The 17,765-nt window shown below is 38.1% G+C and overlaps 2 protein-coding genes across 2 annotated transcripts in view; one reads left to right on the top strand and one right to left on the bottom strand.

Annotated features, from left to right (window-relative positions):
• The first annotated feature begins 212 nt into the window (after nt 1-212).
• Nucleotides 213-2,755, top strand: il10 (interleukin 10). Its single transcript, XM_008296032.1, has 5 exons — nt 213-796; nt 1,011-1,070; nt 1,250-1,414; nt 2,158-2,220; nt 2,350-2,755. Exons 1-5 carry the CDS (start codon nt 635-637, stop codon nt 2,458-2,460), a joined length of 561 nt encoding a protein of 186 aa, XP_008294254.1. The 5' UTR covers nt 213-634; the 3' UTR covers nt 2,461-2,755.
• A 3,445-nt stretch (nt 2,756-6,200) lies between these two features.
• Nucleotides 6,201-17,765, bottom strand: part of mapkapk2a (MAPK activated protein kinase 2a) — a 32,922-nt gene continuing 21,357 nt past the window's right edge. Inside the window, exons 2-10 of the mRNA XM_008296033.1 lie at nt 16,692-16,831; nt 12,423-12,487; nt 12,036-12,115; nt 11,752-11,878; nt 11,545-11,620; nt 11,326-11,450; nt 10,249-10,334; nt 10,043-10,123; nt 6,201-8,583 (exon numbers count right to left, since the gene is read on the bottom strand). Of these exons, the coding sequence (XP_008294255.1) occupies nt 8,434-8,583; nt 10,043-10,123; nt 10,249-10,334; nt 11,326-11,450; nt 11,545-11,620; nt 11,752-11,878; nt 12,036-12,115; nt 12,423-12,487; nt 16,692-16,831 (930 nt within the window). The 3' untranslated portion in view covers nt 6,201-8,433. The remainder of the gene's footprint in view (nt 8,584-10,042; nt 10,124-10,248; nt 10,335-11,325; nt 11,451-11,544; nt 11,621-11,751; nt 11,879-12,035; nt 12,116-12,422; nt 12,488-16,691; nt 16,832-17,765) is intronic.

Here is a 17,765-nt window from a genome sequence, read left to right on the forward strand (position 1 = left end):
AAGTGGCTTCAGCAGGAGTGAAATGTAAAGTCACATTACCAGTATTGATACTATCACCTTGATTCATTTATAATAATAATCATTGTTGTTATTAGAAGCATCATTATTTTAGTTTTATGCCTTATAGAAGAGTGTTGTACCAAATATTAAACTCATCAAACATTGATTCAAAGACTGACAGTAAATAATGATGTCTTATCAAATTTCCATAAGTGCTATGTCAGATTTTTTTTCCCTTGACAGTTCAAAATGATGAAGTCTAATAATAGCACCACCCTGTCTAATGGGAGGGGTACACCTTTTCAATGCGTGATTCTACAAGAAAAAAAAAGAGAGAGAGAAAAAAAAAAAAACCCAGCACGCATGAAACATGTTTAACCGTTTCACTTCCAGTTAGTCTCCTCCCTCAGATATCGGTTCGAATTTTGGCTATAAATACCGATAACCGAGGAGCCCTAAAATGTGCACTTGTCGATTCTGAGCTCTCCAGCAAGATTCCTGCCAAGAAGAACTTTTTGGAGGTTGTGGGGTTTTTTTTTCATCCACCGAGCCAGCAGTATCTTCACTCCCTGGGGGTCTACTCACCTCATCCTCTCCAAGGCACAAGACTTCAGCAGTTTGTTCTCCAGCAGCTATGGCCCTCCGGTGCGTCCTCCTCTCCGTCCTGGTTGTCTCCTGGTTCCTCTGCACTGACTCCACTCCAACCTGCAATAACCAGTGCTGTCGCTTCGTGGAGGGCTTCCCTGTCAGGCTCAAGAAGCTCAGAGAGGACTATTCACAGATCAGAGACTTCTATGTGAGTTTGAAACACACACACACACACACACACAGAAAGAGAGAGACTCTACATGCATACCTGCACTTACTGCAGCATCGTTTTGGAAAGATTCTCTCCGGGCTTGTGGCCGCGTTGCGCGTCTGCAGATGATGCTGCGTTTTCTCAGCGCTGTTCGTGCAGATGTTGTCACACTGAGAAGCACTCTTCTGATTGTTCTTTTGCTTGTTTGCAGGAAGCCAACGATGACTTAGACACAGCACTTTTAGACCAGAGTGTGGAGGACTCTTTTAAGGTAATTTTCTCGTGCATTTATGGTGTGAAAGAAAGAAAGAAAGAAAGAAAGAAAGAAAGAAAGAAAGAAAGAAAGAAAGAAAGAGAAAAGCTGTGATCCGTTAAATGTAATCAGTGCAGTGTTGCAGCAAGCCTACTGACATCCAATAACCAGACTGGTGTCCTCCCTCGCCCTCTCAGAGCCCGTTTGCCTGCCACACCATGGACAACGTTTTAAACTTCTACCTGAGCACTGTCCTGCCAAAAGCTATGTCAGAAGTGACTGAGGACACCAGGGACCTGAGACCCCACATGGAGTCCATACAACAGATTTTCGACGAGCTCAAGAGCGATGTCATCAAATGCGTAAGTAGTTGATACACGTGTTACTCCCACACGAGAAATAATATGTAAATACGCACCGGCTGCGCGCACCTGGAAGATCAAATGGAGTGGGAAAAAAAAAGTGCGGCAGGATAGTTAGAGTCACCTTTTGGAGGAAAAAAAACGTTTATTTCGTTAAACTGTTGAATATAATTAGGATTAAAACGAGCCCATATGAACACGCTGGTCTTGGAGTATGGCTAAAACAGAATCATGTATATCATACAATCATTTTCGAGAATTGCGCGCAACTGAAAGGTGACAATTGGACACGTTGACTTCCATTTTTAATTGCCATCAATACTGTCGATGTGCCTTTATTTGGTTATCTGTCAGTAAGCTAGAATTGTAGACCTTATCTGTCACATTCTAACTCTTAAAGCAAGCTTGGTTTCAGGTTGGCTTTTACTGTCATGATTTTCTACAAACTGTTTGACATCAGCTTGTCCCAGAAAAGGGAAGAGTTTAGTTATGGCTCACAGGAAAGGTCATAATATTGCATAACTGTGCATCATCCAGTTCCTGTAAAAAGGGAAGAGAAGGAGATATATTATTTCTAACAACTGAGCTTCCACTTGCCCTGATGCTGCCTCTGATTTATTGCACACAAACACTTACTTTGATGAACTGGCACATTCAGTCTCCATTAAGACCCTTATGTTTCTTGACAATAACCACTGTATAACACCTGTGGTAACATCATCTTCCTGTTGCTCTTCTTACAGAGAAAATACTTCTCCTGCAAGAAGCACTTTGACATCAATAACCTAAACTCTACTTACACTCAGGTGAGTGTTACATTTTTTTTTTTTTTTAATTCTAAAAGTAAAGAGTTGTCATAATTGTATTTGTAAGTGTACATTATACATACTCTTACACATCTTTTTTTAATAAGTGAACCATGTGTTTGTCCACAGATGGAGAGTAAAGGTCTTTTTAAGGCCATGGGGGAGCTGGATCTGTTGTTTAACTACATTGAGACATATCTGGCTTCTAAACGGCACAGACACCACTCGACCTCTGCTTGAAGACCTACCGACCCTAATCAAAATGTAACCTTTTCACCTCAGGAAAAACGCTGCCTACTTTTTTTTTGCCCAGTGGTATGCATGTTGTCAGATTTTGTTTTATAAACCTGTTGATGTCTTTCTTATTCAGAGACTTAAGTTTCCGTTTTGTCCTGTGGACATATTTCTATTGTGTGAGTCCTGCACTTGAGGGTACATCAAAACTGTGACTTGTGAAGTGGTGATATTTAATTTTTTTTACCATGTCATATAATGTATTTTTGTATTTATTTACTAGTATTTTCAAAGATAATAATAAATAACATTTTTATGAATATATATAAATGCTTCTTTTCAATTTATTTCACAAGATGTCACTCATTAGGAATGATTTGTGGAGAACTAAATATGTGAAATCTTGCAGTAATGCATTAAACATGTGGAACCTCAGAGCGTAAACGTGAAACGTGACCCACTTACATCACTTACCAGCAGCAGCCCTGCAGTATCTTAACTTACCGTAACTGTAACTAGCCAGCCTCACCCTCATGCCATATGCACACTTGCACAAACACATACGCATGCAAAAGCAGTCTCACTTAGTCACACACAAACACGCAGAACTAACACATAGGGTGACATGAAGCTTGCACTGAAACACAACAGGCAATTAGTGTCACCCTCTCCGCTGTGACAGAGCCGGGGGGAGGGGGCAATAAAACGCAATAAAGGAAGCAGTTAAAAAGAAGTGTGCATCCTGCTATTTGAATGTATGTGAGTGCATTAACTCTAACAGCAAAGTCACACAAGCGTCAGGTTCCTGAATTGACTGATTCTTGGCTTGACTCAGGGCTTTGTGCTGAAACTACTACACATTTGATCAGTCATTTGCTTCGTCAACGTGGGCTGATTTGAATAGTATCATTCCAGCAATGACAGAATGAAAAGAAATTCATCGCATTCGTCTAACAGAGCACAGCTATTTCCTTTTGACCAGTGTTGATGATTAATCAGTGATTAATCAGTGTTGTGTTCAATCTTTTAAAAATTCCTACATTTTGATCCAGACTTCAGTCTCTCCAAAACGAGTGATTACACTTCAAACTGCTTGACTGTGAAACTAATTAAGATAATTTCTGGCTGTTATGTAATGAGTGGACGCTTTTGTTCTGACGGTTTGAAGGCACGGTGAGAAAAACTAGAGGCAGTCATTTTCACAAGCATTCCTGCTGCAGACTACAGCGGTGCACAAGATTTAAAAAAAAAAGTCTCACAATAATCAGAGTCAAACATCTTTGAATATTGTGTAGATTTGTAAAAGCAGATTATATATAGATTATATATATATTTAAAAAATGCAGCAATAAGATGTTTTGTTGTCCTTAAGCAGGGACAGCATTTAAACTGAAGGGTTTCTACTCTACTACTACTGTTACTACTAATAACAATAACTTGTATCATCAGTTCAGCTTCATGACATGTTATGATGAGTAAAAGCACTATTATGCCTACTTACATCTGTCTGATCAACACTGTCACAGCATCGTGTTTCACAACACCAGCAGCATATAGACAGAAGTCACCACACCATCCATCATTGTGCAACAACTGGAACTTTGGGTACTTCCTGAGTATGGGCATTACCCTATTTGGTGTTGGACATAAAAAAGTCTCTTTCGTCACAGTGTAAGACTATTGTGTGTGAGTGATCCATTTTGGGATTTTCACAAATCGTGCATGTTTGTGTACTGTAACGCAAGCATCAAATGACCGGAAAGTGACTTTGGGGGGGGACGACTGTACGATTAACAACAAATGCTTAGCAAAATAACGAAGAGCCCGGAGAGCTAATGAGTGTCCAACAGCACAGCATAAATGTACACACAGAATGTAAAAAGTCGCCTTCCTGGTGTAGTTAAAACCAGCAGTACAGATTCACCAGTGACTGGACCTTCCAGATACAAGTGTCTTCATACTAAAGTCATTTAAGACCCATTCACTGCACTCCTGTGATCACCATTTCCCCACCTGTGTGACTTCTAGCACCAACCGGCTCCACATCTGTTGAATTAGTTAAATCTCTTTAAAAAGGGTTAACACTTATGCATTCACTTATTTTATATTTTGAATGAACAGACATTACTTTGTTTGTTTTCACTTTGACATTAAAGATATGCTTTTGATTTTTAACATTTTTGTCAAAAAAAAAAAAAAAAAAGCCAAAACAAATTGACAGTGATTCAATTCTGAGAAGCAATAACCCCCAAATAAGCAGCCAGCATCATACAGCACCGTATTCAGCAACACAAAGAACAAGCGGCCCCGAAGCAGATTGTCCTGATGTCAACATTATGGAGTCAATCTGTGATTAAACAAAGAGACAGAAGCACTGAGGCGACCTAAATTCACTCGAGATGATTATTCAAAGCTAGGCACCTTGACAAAAAGACACAACTGTACCTTGGACAATTTATGCCATTTTAATGCAAAAGGCTGATTATACCAAATATCTGAGTGAGGCTTTTTCTTCTTGTTAACTGATAAATAAAATATATTCATAAGGATATATTTTTAAAGCCTTTATTGTATATAAATCTACATTTCCCTGCTATTTTTGACTAATGTCTTTCTACACAAGAGGCATGTTTTTAAAATAATCAGCAAAAACATGAACAGAAAAAAACTACAAAAACCACATTTACCCAAAGCTGTACATGACATTAAGAACAAACGGATTTCCAGCACACGTGAAAGCAAATGCTGTTGCACATGTCAAGATGACAAACGAAAGGCTGTCTGTTTGATCGTGACTGAAAACCTTGTTAACTTCACCCTGAGCTGTGGGTTTTGTGCTGAGGTTACATGTGGCATCTTTCTGCTGCTGCCACGTCTGGAGCAGGTCACTCACACTTTACACAGGCTCCATCTGGTGAGAGGAAGTGTGTTTGAGTGAGAAGAAGGACAGCGTGCCACTTCAAAGAGCTGTGTGTCACTAGCTGCCTCAGCTGAGAAGTCTCCATCCTCCACCTTTAAAAAGTCGCACACAGCAGTGAGATTATGGGGCCCGACCTGCTGACAGTTTCAAAACTAGAAAAATCACTTGTTTTCACATTTCTAAAGAAAAACAGCACTGAAACTTCCTTTGATAATTAAAATCTTGGTGTTAACTGTTGAGAAGATGACTTCAGAAACCACACAGAACATGTGCCTCTAAAGTTTACCTATGTGTGACCCCTGAGTTTTAAATGACGTATTCAGTCCCCCACCCCCTCTTATACTATAAAATAAGTGCGGGGCCGTTCCTCCTTTTACCAAAAGTGCGCTGGTGGGTGTCCTGAGGTTTATTGTAGGTATTATTGTAAAGGGGTAGAACATCATAAGGGACTCCCCTGAAGCCCCATTTACCCCATTCTCACTTACCTGGCACAGACGAGCAGAGATGACTGTGGGTTTCGTGACACTCAGAGCTGGAAGCTCAGTCGGCTTGCACCTGCAGAGAAACAACCATGTGGACTGGCGGGAAACTGCTCTGAACAACCCAGTGTTGGCAAACGTGTTGACTCAATGCCACTGTGCCGTCTGCTACGCAAACGCGTATATTCCAGGAGTCACTCATGCTAGCAAAGACGACATGTCTGTCATGAGTTGACTCTGTGCACTCTCTGTCAAAGCCACAAATCCCAAACCGAACCAAAAACCTGAGTCACAACGAGAGACGTGTTTGAGCGGAAAAAGTCAGTAAATGTGGAAGCAGAGGTCAAATATGGTGAAAATACTTTAAAGATAGGTTTTCTTTACAAAATTCTGTAGGCATTTGTTCATTTAGAGGACAACTGACAATCCAGAACAGATCTCACACATGGAATACACAGCAATCACAATAAAATGGCTGCATTATGTAATAACCTCAAAGTTAGACAGTAGGGCTACTTCTCCTGGCATTTCATTCGTAACTCTACGTTATACATCCTTTCAGATTTTGGGTCCGTTTTCAAAAGAGGCAATGATGTCAAATGTCACTTGTTGTAGGGATTATACGATAACAGAGTTAAAACTAGATACTATAACATCACCAGACTGTCCAGGAGACAACTCTACCAAATATTTAAATTTCAACATAATTTTTACAGCAAGAATTTTGGATGATTTTGAAACTATTATATAGAAATTCAACACTTGTGACATCTATACCATTTATTATATTTGTAAAGTATGCTGCCTTTAGAAGTGTAATGCATATTTTTTTGGACTTTCAAAACTGATTTCAAATTTAGAAAAGAAGATTTAAAAAAAAAAAAAAAAAGCATTTTGCGTTTTTTTTTTGTTTGTTTTTTTAATCCAAAGCTGAAGCAGACAAAAGTACGGCAGGTGGAGCTGAACAGATTCAATGACAGGAAAACAGAGACACATATGTGCTTCCACTACAAAAATGTGTTGAGAGGAACAATAAAAACAAAAACTTTTCAGAAACATTCAAGAAACATTTTTTACTTACTGAGAGACTTTAGGTGCGATGCGAAAACTAATATGGGTGTGACTTTACAAAATGAAGGGAATCAAAGTGACCAAGTAATCAATCTTTTCCTAAGATCCCGACTAAGCTGTGAAGTGTCCATTGTGCAACAACAAAACACGAGTGAGGAAGAAACCAATGTACCCTCTGTGAATGTGAAAACAGCTTGCTGGTGGTATGTCAGACTGTCCTCAGGGACGAGGAGCAGCTCTTAAGTACTTTCCTACTTTCTATCAATCCTCCAGGACATGTGGAGGATTGTTGGAGAACACTGGCATTGTACCAAACTAGCCAAAGACTGAGCCTCCTGATAGTTGAGCTGGTTTAACCAACAGTAAGTCTAAATGACCAGTCTGCACGGTGTACTCTCAAGGGGATGCTACTGCCTACATATACACACACAAACACTCCCTATTGTTGCTCGACATCTCTCCAACATATTTGCAAACAGAAATCACTAACAAAAAGGCTCTAGCAGTACTTTAAGCTGACAAACACATCTGCATAGCATTAACCTGAAATATAATGTGGCAATGTTTTATATTCGGAAGCATAACATTGGTAAAAGCTTGAACCAAATGGTAGGCGGGGGTTAAAAGCCATTTGCTGATTTAGCAATACTCAGTAAGGCCTATGCTAAAACGTCCATAACGTCCATGAAAAAATACAGTATCAGTTGCCTCCTGCTCTCCTTTGAGCTACATGCAGGAGAAAGATGGGCCAGTTTCTGTTTTTAAACATGGCTTCTTTCTCTGCCTTAAAACTATATACCTGAAAAACAAGCCTAGATTAAGGTAGGAGAGAGGGGCCACAAGTGAGGTGCTCTGTCAGAATGGCACACGGCCCTTGAGTGAGTGCATAGGCCTCTGTTCAATATTCACAAAGACAAACTGAACCTGACAGACAGTCCCAGTCCAAGTCACAGAAATTAGCAACTATTTCCAGCTAATTCCAACAGTCAGGGACAGAGTCCTTACATTCCACATGTCAGTTCAAAATACATCTGCTTACTCTGCATGTATGTAAAAAAGAAACCTTCCCTTGTTTATATTTTTGGGATTTAGCCATTTGATTTGACATTCAGAAGTTTGGGGCTAGAGCGGGGCTGCAGGATAAACGATAACTACTGCTAATGCTAAGGCTTCATGTCCTATTCCAACATTCAAGCCCCTCTGAGTACACAACCTGATATTTGGGAAAGAAGAGGAAAGAGATCTCACTGATTTCCTGTCCTCTCCTTTTCTATAGTTGATAATCTCTTCAGTGGTGTAAAAACACAGATAATCATCCCCTCTGCCAGAACAGAGTGATGAGTTTGTTAAAATGGTAAAAGTAATAAAAACAAAAACACTCTTACAAAACATTAGAATTTGCCATGAAAAATAAAACACTGACAAAATCCATGCAATGCGACTTATGTCGACAAATTATTGCTTCCTTTTCACAACCTGTGTTTGTATGTGCATGCATGCGTGCATCTTTCAGTGGGCAGCGGACTTTGGGTTCGCCATGGCATTATTGGCTTTATTCCTCCTTTTCAATAGCAGTGGATTGGTTGAGTCCGCAATGGCCTTGATTTTGATTTGCTCATAATCAACCCTCATTGTTGCCAAGGCATAGGTCATTTCCTCCTGAGAAATGAAGAAAAGAAGGTCGTGAGGCTCCCTGCTTTATGCACCAAAAACTTTCCAATAGACATCTTAAAACCATACTGAACTATGCTGTGCTCTTCAAGTTAGTCAGAGTATGACATCTACTCGATATGAAGCTACTCCCAGGGGATAAGAAATGCAATCAAACACCTCATATGCATAGCTTCTTTCTGTTAGTTTTTCAATTAAGATTTTCTGTGCCATAAACTATATCTATGAACTGCACAAACAAGCAAAAAGAAAACACACACAAAAAAAACAACAGCTTATTTTTTATATTTTAAATTTCACACTCAAATCAAAAATAGGAAATGAACAAAAACACCCCACTGACTAAAGAAGAGTTTAATATTTAATGTGTCACATGTGGTGAGGAAGTTACTGCCTTCTTCACATGTTGCACGTGACACAAAGTTCAGTGTCAAAGAAAAGCTGAAAACCCACATCACAGACTGATTTCAAGTCAGGGCATCTAAATTGTTTTCAAGGAAATTGCTTTGGTTTTGACACCATGGCTGCACTGGAACAATACTCTAGTTGAATTAAAGACTTATAACACCATTATGCTGTTATAATATTAACAATTATGACAAAAAACTGAAAATCATTAAAAACGAAATTTAGTGTAGTAGTCAGATCATTTGATTGAACCTTGAATATTAAAAAATATATATTTTTCTAAGAATAAATGAAACTAACTCCCTGCATCCATAGCAACCTTATATATTTTCTGTGTCTTGTAACAGTTTATATTTGTTCACAAGTAACGTGTTCTAACATGACATTATTCAAAATACTTTGAACAAGAAACCCAAAACATAACAAATAACAACAAAAAGTTATGTTCAGGCTGGTACTTATCACACTGAACAATGTGACAACATGTGTCAAGTGCAGCACACACAGAAGTCAGAAGCTTCCTGGTCAGACCAACTGGACATAATAAATATCTCGTCCAAGTTTATCATTTCCTATTTTTTGACATGAGCAGAAAAGCAAAAACACGCACGCACACACGCACACACGCACACACACACACACACACAAGAGAAGCTGTTATTAGTGATTTTTGATTGAAAATGAATGATAAAATAATTAAAATATTTTTTATTTTCTAATTTTGATTTCTCAGGTGACTAGTAGAGAAGGAATGATACAATAATCCCTTCTATGGACGAGTAATTATTGCAGCAAAACTAATGAGATAATTCAGATAGTTATGGCTAACCTACACTGGGTATATGATGTAAATTAATAGGCTAATAAATATATTTTTCACATATTAGAAGTTGCCACTTTTTATGATCAAACAATAAAATCTGAGACTGTTATAGATGGAAGATGCAACCTCCTTAAAACCATGTATTTTTTTTTATTTAATGATGATATCACAAATGCTGAAATGTCTGTATGTTGCAAAGAGAACAAGATGTCCAACCTTAACATCCTCCCATGTATCCCTCTCCTCCATCAGAACCTGGCTGGTGTGAAGTGGTGTCTGGGGGAGCTCCATTGATCGCTTTAGGAGGACACACAGAATAACATCCAAATCATACTTTAGTGTGGTCACACTGGCCACAACAACAGACAGAAAAAAGATAAGACTGAGCAAACACATGCAATGTGTGTAGAGTCAGTGCTTACATTGATCCATGGATGATTCATGAACTCTGTGATGGTCATCCTTTGGGTCGGTTCAGTCTTTAGGAGGGTGCTAATCAGTTGTTTGGCTGCAAACAAGATTCATCATTTAAAGCATTGCATTGCAAATTCCTTGCTAATACAACTACTTTTCAGAAGTTTTCAAAAGAAAAGTGCATAAAAATGACAGACACGATCAACCACAGCTTGGTAAAGACAAAGGCCTTTGTCTCTGCATGATGGTGACAACATACACTGTTATTATATACTTTTGAATTTTAGTGTTCATTAGCATACAGTATATCCCCACATATAAAGAGACATCTACTAAAATAGACAGGGTTCAGTGCCCCATTTTCTAAATGATGTCATGTGAATTGGAAAAGAGAGCGAGGGAGTTATGAAACTGCAATTTAGACTGATCTGGTGGAGGCAGCCTGAGTTTATCTTATTGTGAATTTCTCAGAAATATTACTTTGTTTTATTATTGAGACATCCTACTTTTAAGAAGGCAACAGTATCAACAGTACAGATAGTGCTGGTTCTTCAGTTTTGTATTACAGTAAGTACAGCACATCCGCCTGTTTTGTTGTTCTACTCATACACGTTAGAGAGAAATTGGGTAGGTATGTACCATCACCGCCCAGCTTCTATTTTCTCCTTAAAACAAACGTATTAGTCGGGAAACAAGAAATCACTTTCAATTGCAGTGAATGTGAATGAAAGTAACAAAAAGGCATGAAACGCCTTCATCAGTTTCAATTTCTTGATCAGAAAGTAAAGACCAGTGTGTTTGTCATGCATCGGTGAGATGTTAAATAAAGGGAAACAATAACGTCATGAAACTTCAATGAAAGTTTTTTTTTTCTAAATATACAAATTTTCAGATACTAATTTAAAAAGGGACGACTTCTTAAACGAAATGATCTCTTGCAAAATCTGTTTTCTAAACAGTTTCAGGACGAAGGTAAAGTCTCAACAGTTTACCACATTTTAAATTGATACCTAAATACATGAATGGAGCAAATAAATCTAAATAAATGACTTCCTTCTGTAAACTGGGACAGTTTATAGTCTTACCTTCCTGTGATACAGCAGACCATTCAGTGCCAGTAAACTCGTACATGCCCATCCTGATTCTTCTCTTCATCCCAGGAGAGATGGGTAGACCGTGATTAGAATAAAATGGGGGGTACCCACACAACCTGTTGAAGGTTGAAAACAGCGATGTTAGACTGCATTAAATAACAAATCACACATGTTGAAAGGATCAGAGAGATCACAAAAAGGCCGACTTACAGGATATACATGATGACACCCAATGACCACATGTCACATGACTTGTCATATTTCTCTGGGCCCAGAATCTCTGGAGCTGCACACAGTCGGGGGAGGAGTAAAAGAAAACGCAATTGTGAGATGGTGAAATCAATGTCTTGTGTAGTTTTGGAACCATTTATTAATAAACAGGTAGAGAGAATATGACATGCAGAAACAGATCCTTACCAACATAGTAGGGTGTGTAGCAGGGAGTAGCTAAAGAGTTGTGTGACGTGGTCTCCTTGGCAAAGCCAAAGTCTGTCAGTTTTAGCACAGCGTTGGGCTGCTTGGAGGAATACAGTAAATTCTCTGGCTGCAAGGAGTATCAGGGATCCAAGCACAAAGAAAATGAACAGTATCCTGTTAGTAACTGCAGCTGTGGTTCATCCGATCAGATTACTTTAATTTCTCAATAAAGAATGTGGAAATTTCTTAATAACTCAGAAAAAATACCAGGATATGACACAAACCTTCACATCCCTGTGGGCTATGTTGATTGCATGTAGAAACTGGATGGCCTCCCCTATGCTCCTCATGATGTCAGATGCCTCTGAAGTAAAGGGAGAAAAAAGCTCTTTTAGCAGAGATTAAAAGTGATGGATTGTGAGAGATGTACCGGCCAGACAGCTCAATGCTTCTCAACAGGAACAGCAGATAAGAGTATCACTAATAGACTTCATTATTTTGTTGGCCTTAAAAGAGCTCTATATATTTAGCAGGTGTCAGTATGTGTCTGCTGTGTATGTCTGTGTAGATTCTATGGTACATTCGAATCAGTGTGCTATGGGTTCACATGATAAAATATTGCAGGACTGCAAGAAATTATGTGATGTTTAGGGTGAAAATCAAGTTGCTACCTCTCTCTGTGAAGGCCTGGTCTCCTCTGTCCTGGATTCGACTAAAAAGCTCACCGCCATCCATGCTGGGGACAAACAATGAATAAATAACAATAATTAGGATCTTATTTTTGTAGGAACATGCATTCTTTGTATAAATTCCAACTGATAATATGTGCTGCCTCGTAAAGAGATCCGGTCAGCCAAACATCCATGGTGGAGTTTTGCAATGGCACTAATGGAGATGTAGAGGGGAAACAGACCTCAGCAGCAATACTCTAGTAGAGAAAGTTTCCAATAAGTCAACTATTGCTACATCTAAAACTGATAACCATGGATTATGATAAAATTTTACGTCAAAGTAAAGCGCTAAAGCCAAAACAACTTCACTGACATGACATAAAATCTAGTCTAGCTGTGTTTCATGTGCATGACACATAGCTTAGCTGTTTTAAAGACCATGAAGAACACAGAAGGGTCACTGTTACACGCTGGCATATAATTTCAGTCTCAATATGACTGTATTTTGATATCAAAATAATTGCAGTGTGAGAAACCTCAAACAGTGAGGCAGTCCTTCAGTTGTGCAAATGTTTTTAACACTTAGCTGACAACTGTTCTAATGTGGTGAGAATCAATACCGGAAGACTTCAATGCACAAAGGAGTACTAGTACCCAACTAACTGACTACACTGTTTACTATTATATGGTTTCTCCAGAGGCAAGGATATACTTTGTTGTCTCATTACAAAAATATACACATTTTCTATGGTAAAACAATAGCAAAGACAATTAATTTATCCAAGAATAACAGATATCAAATGTGTAGTGCAGCTTTCAAGATTTGACACTTTATGCGAAGTGTCAAATATGAGACATATGGGCGGTAGTTCCTGTCAGTGTATTTTAGAAAAGCAAAACCATCAAAAGCAAAATTCTATAAAGGTTTAGGAGAAGGCAGAAAAATACTTTTTGTAAAGCTATACATCTGGAGTCGGCATTCCTCACACTACAGCCTAATTCTTAGCTATGTTGTGAAAAACAGGCGTAACATTTCAACCTAATGTCTGTTTTTTACACCATTTTCACTTAAACTAGTCAAGGTTTAATTAAAGTATGTTTGTACTTGATTGGTCTGAAAAGCCTCGTATTCCAAACACATCAAATTGCATTTATATGATTATGAAAACACTTGGTAAAGCCATCCCAGAGAAAATGCATAAATAGTTAGCTGGTCAAAGGACTTGAAACAATGATGTTACAGCTTGTAGCCGTTTTGTGCAGCTCAATCACACAGACTTGGACTGGAAATGAAGACAAGAAGGGATTTATACACTTTTACATGCATTTTTTTTTTTAAAAAAAAAAACACAATGCTTTGTATTTGCAATGAATCCACGATGCAAAGCTATCTCCCCAGTGATTTTGGTCCTTGTTTGTTGTTCCCTCAAGCTGCTGAAAAAAAAAAAGAGTCTTGGTCTTAAACAGCCACTGCAGTCTTGGGCGGCTTTAATGCGTGATTATTTTGACCAAATTGACCAATTTGACCAAAACAAATTCCACAAGTGGTATACTTCTGCTATTTTTGGGGTCACTTGCTTTCATGAAAAATAAAAAAAAATAAAAATAAAAAAGTACCTACATTTGAAAAACACATCACAAAATACAACTGGCATACAAGGTAATAAAGTAAAAAAAAAATTGTCAAGTCAAAATAAGCATTGTCAAATGTAGAACAAATGGTTGTTGAGCTTGATTCAATTGAGTATGAGAAACTTGTGCTAAACTTACTTGATAAGTTTCATTTAGTCTAGTTTTGCTCAGTATGACTCTAAGTTTCAGGTCCAATCACCAATTTGGTGTTTGTCGAAAAGCACATGATAGCACAGACCGATTCTTCGGGGACGACTGTCCTAATGGTAGAGCTCGGTTTGCAAACTGCGAGCTGCCTGCGGGACAGCCCTGCTAAACCACAGCACGCTTCAAACTTCTCACAATCACTCACTCGCATTTCGCATAGTGTGAAAAAGACAGCAGCCTGATTGACCATGTTCTGATATAAAAAAAAAAAAAATGATGGCTCATGCAAGAAACCTCCAGCAGTGAGGCAATCCCTCAGCTTTGCCAATGTATCTCGCTCTCGTCTTTTGTGATGAAGGTAGTAGGAAGAAGTTCTCTAAAACCCCACCCTCTTCCTCTGCATTTCTGAAAAAACTGAGATAAGTGTGATTTCTCAGCAGAATAGATATGAAATGATTTTTGATGAACACAGAAGTACCAAGAGTGCACATCTTACTCCACCTCAGCAGAAAACTGCAACACCCTGCACATTTTCAATCTACCCTGCTTCCAATATAAGCAGTTCTAAAACCATTTAATCAGTCTTGTAACACTTTGGAATTTATTCAATGTGACTGCTGATATTAGATATAAAATAAACAAAGCTTATATCTGCTGTAATGATCTTATGCTCCAAAGATGAATGAAAAGGTGCAGTATTAACCGTCACTCTCAGTAGTCTGTACCTGCCAGACTTTCGAATTCTTCAGTGAGCTGCTGAACCACTGCCATAACTGCTTGTAATATGCACAGGGTGTGCTTTTCAAGTAATATATTAAAAAAGAAAAGCCACAAACAAGATCACTGAACACTGAATTTCCTAAATTATGATGATCTGACATAGTGGTGACCCTTTACATAACATGGGGCAACACAGCAGAACCAGCTGAATATAGGTCATCAGACTAACTCAATGACTCAGGGCAGGTAGACAGAACAAAGATTTGACTGTTTCTTACTGTCCTAGTGTGATATTCTAGGAAACATTTTAGTTTCATCAGAATTTTTTATTTTTTTTTTCGCATACAATGCTGACTTTGTTTTCTCAGGGAAATTAGTCAGCAGCAGCAGCAGCAGCAGCGGGGTGTGAAGGCATGTCGATCCTCCGCACTACAGTGGTAACCACAGACCTAATGAATGCACGTGTGACAAGGTGGGGAGGATTTGGTGGTTGAACTATGCTAGTAGATGGAAATGCAATGGTGAGGAAAATATTCTTAGCTCATTTAGAAGAAACGGGTCATTTTCTACTGAGGTCATACAAAACAAATTTACAATAATTGACCTGGCTGAAATGTGTTTTGAATAACAGAGAAGGCAAGATGCTCATAACTTCACCTTTCCTCAAGGTAATGAAAGTTTTGCCATATCTGCCTTCTCAATACTCGGAAATTTGCAAAAAGTAGTAACAAATGGGAATGAGAAAATTGTATTGAACGTACGGTTTTGCATAACAAGCAAAAGGAACACTAAATGGAATATTTAAAGTAAAATCAGGAATTTTCACATGAATATCACACATACATGCATATACAGTCAAAGTGTAGACTTCAACCAAATAAAATTCCATTTCTCAATATAAATTATGAATGTAAAAAGCACAACATAATAGTAAAATAATGTAGCCTTACTTTCACTCTATTTTCAGTGACCTGATAGTAATGTTATTTTCCTGATTTGTTTCATTTGAATTTCCCCTAAAATTGAAACAGAAATAACTCAAAACCTAGTGTACTTTTTTTCAAATTGATTCAATCTTTTTGTACGTAATTGTCTGCTATTTAAAAACTCTAAAAATTAAATAAAAAAAACAAAAAACAAAAAACAAGCTATTTGATAAATTATAATCACACCTTTAAAGTTTTTTTTAATGCGATTTGAAACTTTTTAACTTAAGAGCACATGTACTTCTTGAGAAATAAGCAACTTTTCTAGCTGATGACTCGATGAGGGGGCAGCCCTACTGCACTGTACTGTTGCCATCATTCTGATTGTGCTGTGTGCACTTAGAACATGGCTTTCTAGTTTTATGAAAGGATGAAAGGTCAAGAAAATCAGAAATTGGACAGTTTAACATTGTTTCTCAGGCACTGTACCTCAGCACACTGGATTTGAAATAGACTAATGGATGTCATATTATGCCAAGTGAGATATATCCATTTAAACACATTACACCCTAATTGCAAAGGTTCAAAAGCAAGTGGGCACTTGACAATAAATGTTTCCTGGGCAGCTATCTTTTCTTTCAGTGTTAGGTCATGCACCAATTCATGCTCACAGCTGAGCCTCTTGCTAGCTACCTTCACTAAAATGCCCTCCAAACATCTTTGCAGTAAAGTTTTTGGCAGGAAGACAATAAGTTGCAGTTATTTATGGTAATTATATCTGCTGCTACATATGGATAAGTGTTTTATGGTCTGTGTGTGTGTGTGTGTGTGTGCGCTTACTCACCACTCCATGACAATAAGGAGACACTTCTTGCCCTGATAAAGGTTCTCATAAACCTCAATGATGCGCACAATGTTGTAACAAGGGGACGCCCTCGAGTGGAGCTCCACTTCCCTGCGGGCCTTGGAACTATCCTGCAGCATCTGATCACAACAACAGAGATAGAGAAGGTGAAGCTGATTACCATCAAATATACATATAAAATATACAATAATTTATTAATGAGCAGCTGGAAATAAGTAGAGCCCATGCAATCATCTGTCTTATGGTAGAATTATCAGGTGTGCCCTGAACGGATATCTTGTACATTCAGTTATACACCAACCAAAAGCCACTACTGATTTCTAATACTATTACTGCTAACTAGCAAACATAAAAGAGAAATGCAGTGCTGCCATCAGATGGCAGAATGATGAAAAGACACTTCAGGTTTTCCAGTTTAGTCTTGTGTGAACATAGCACCCTCTGTGTGTCACGCCTGGCCAATGCACTATTCAACACCAGCTACAACAATTAATTTGTTCACAGCTACAACATTGTGACCGGGCAAAGTTAAATACAAACTACAATGCTGAAGTCAAACCAGGAATTTTGTGTGGATGCATTGTTTATTTTTTTTTTGTTTAGTTTTGCTTTTTGTCCTCTGGAACCCAATATTATCAAGTTCATCAACAGAATACTGCTCAAACATATTGTTAGGATTATTTTACTTTCCGATAAATTTGAGGTACACACAAGTAACTTCCTTTCTTTCCAAGCTATAGGTAAGAAAACTGTATTTACATATTGATTTAAAACGTGTTCTAAAATAGTCCCTTGTTATATGCACTTGTACTTTTTGAAAAACATTTATACACATTCATTTTTTTATTTTCACTAAATGTTTTCAAATTCCCACAATAAAATTAAGACATTCAATGATGTCCATGTAAGTAAAAGTGAAATAAGTAAGCTGTCTGCAAGTTACTAAATATGAGTTTTTTTTCTAAACTTGGGTGCCCCTATTTAGTAAGCAGCAGAACTTATTATGGACAGGGTCATGTATTATATGACCTTACCAGTTGTAAATAACACAGC

Source organism: Stegastes partitus, unplaced genomic scaffold (assembly GCF_000690725.1).
Source record: "Stegastes partitus isolate 25-593 unplaced genomic scaffold, Stegastes_partitus-1.0.2 Scaffold1096, whole genome shotgun sequence".
NCBI classification, from domain to species: domain Eukaryota; kingdom Metazoa; phylum Chordata; class Actinopteri; family Pomacentridae; genus Stegastes; species Stegastes partitus.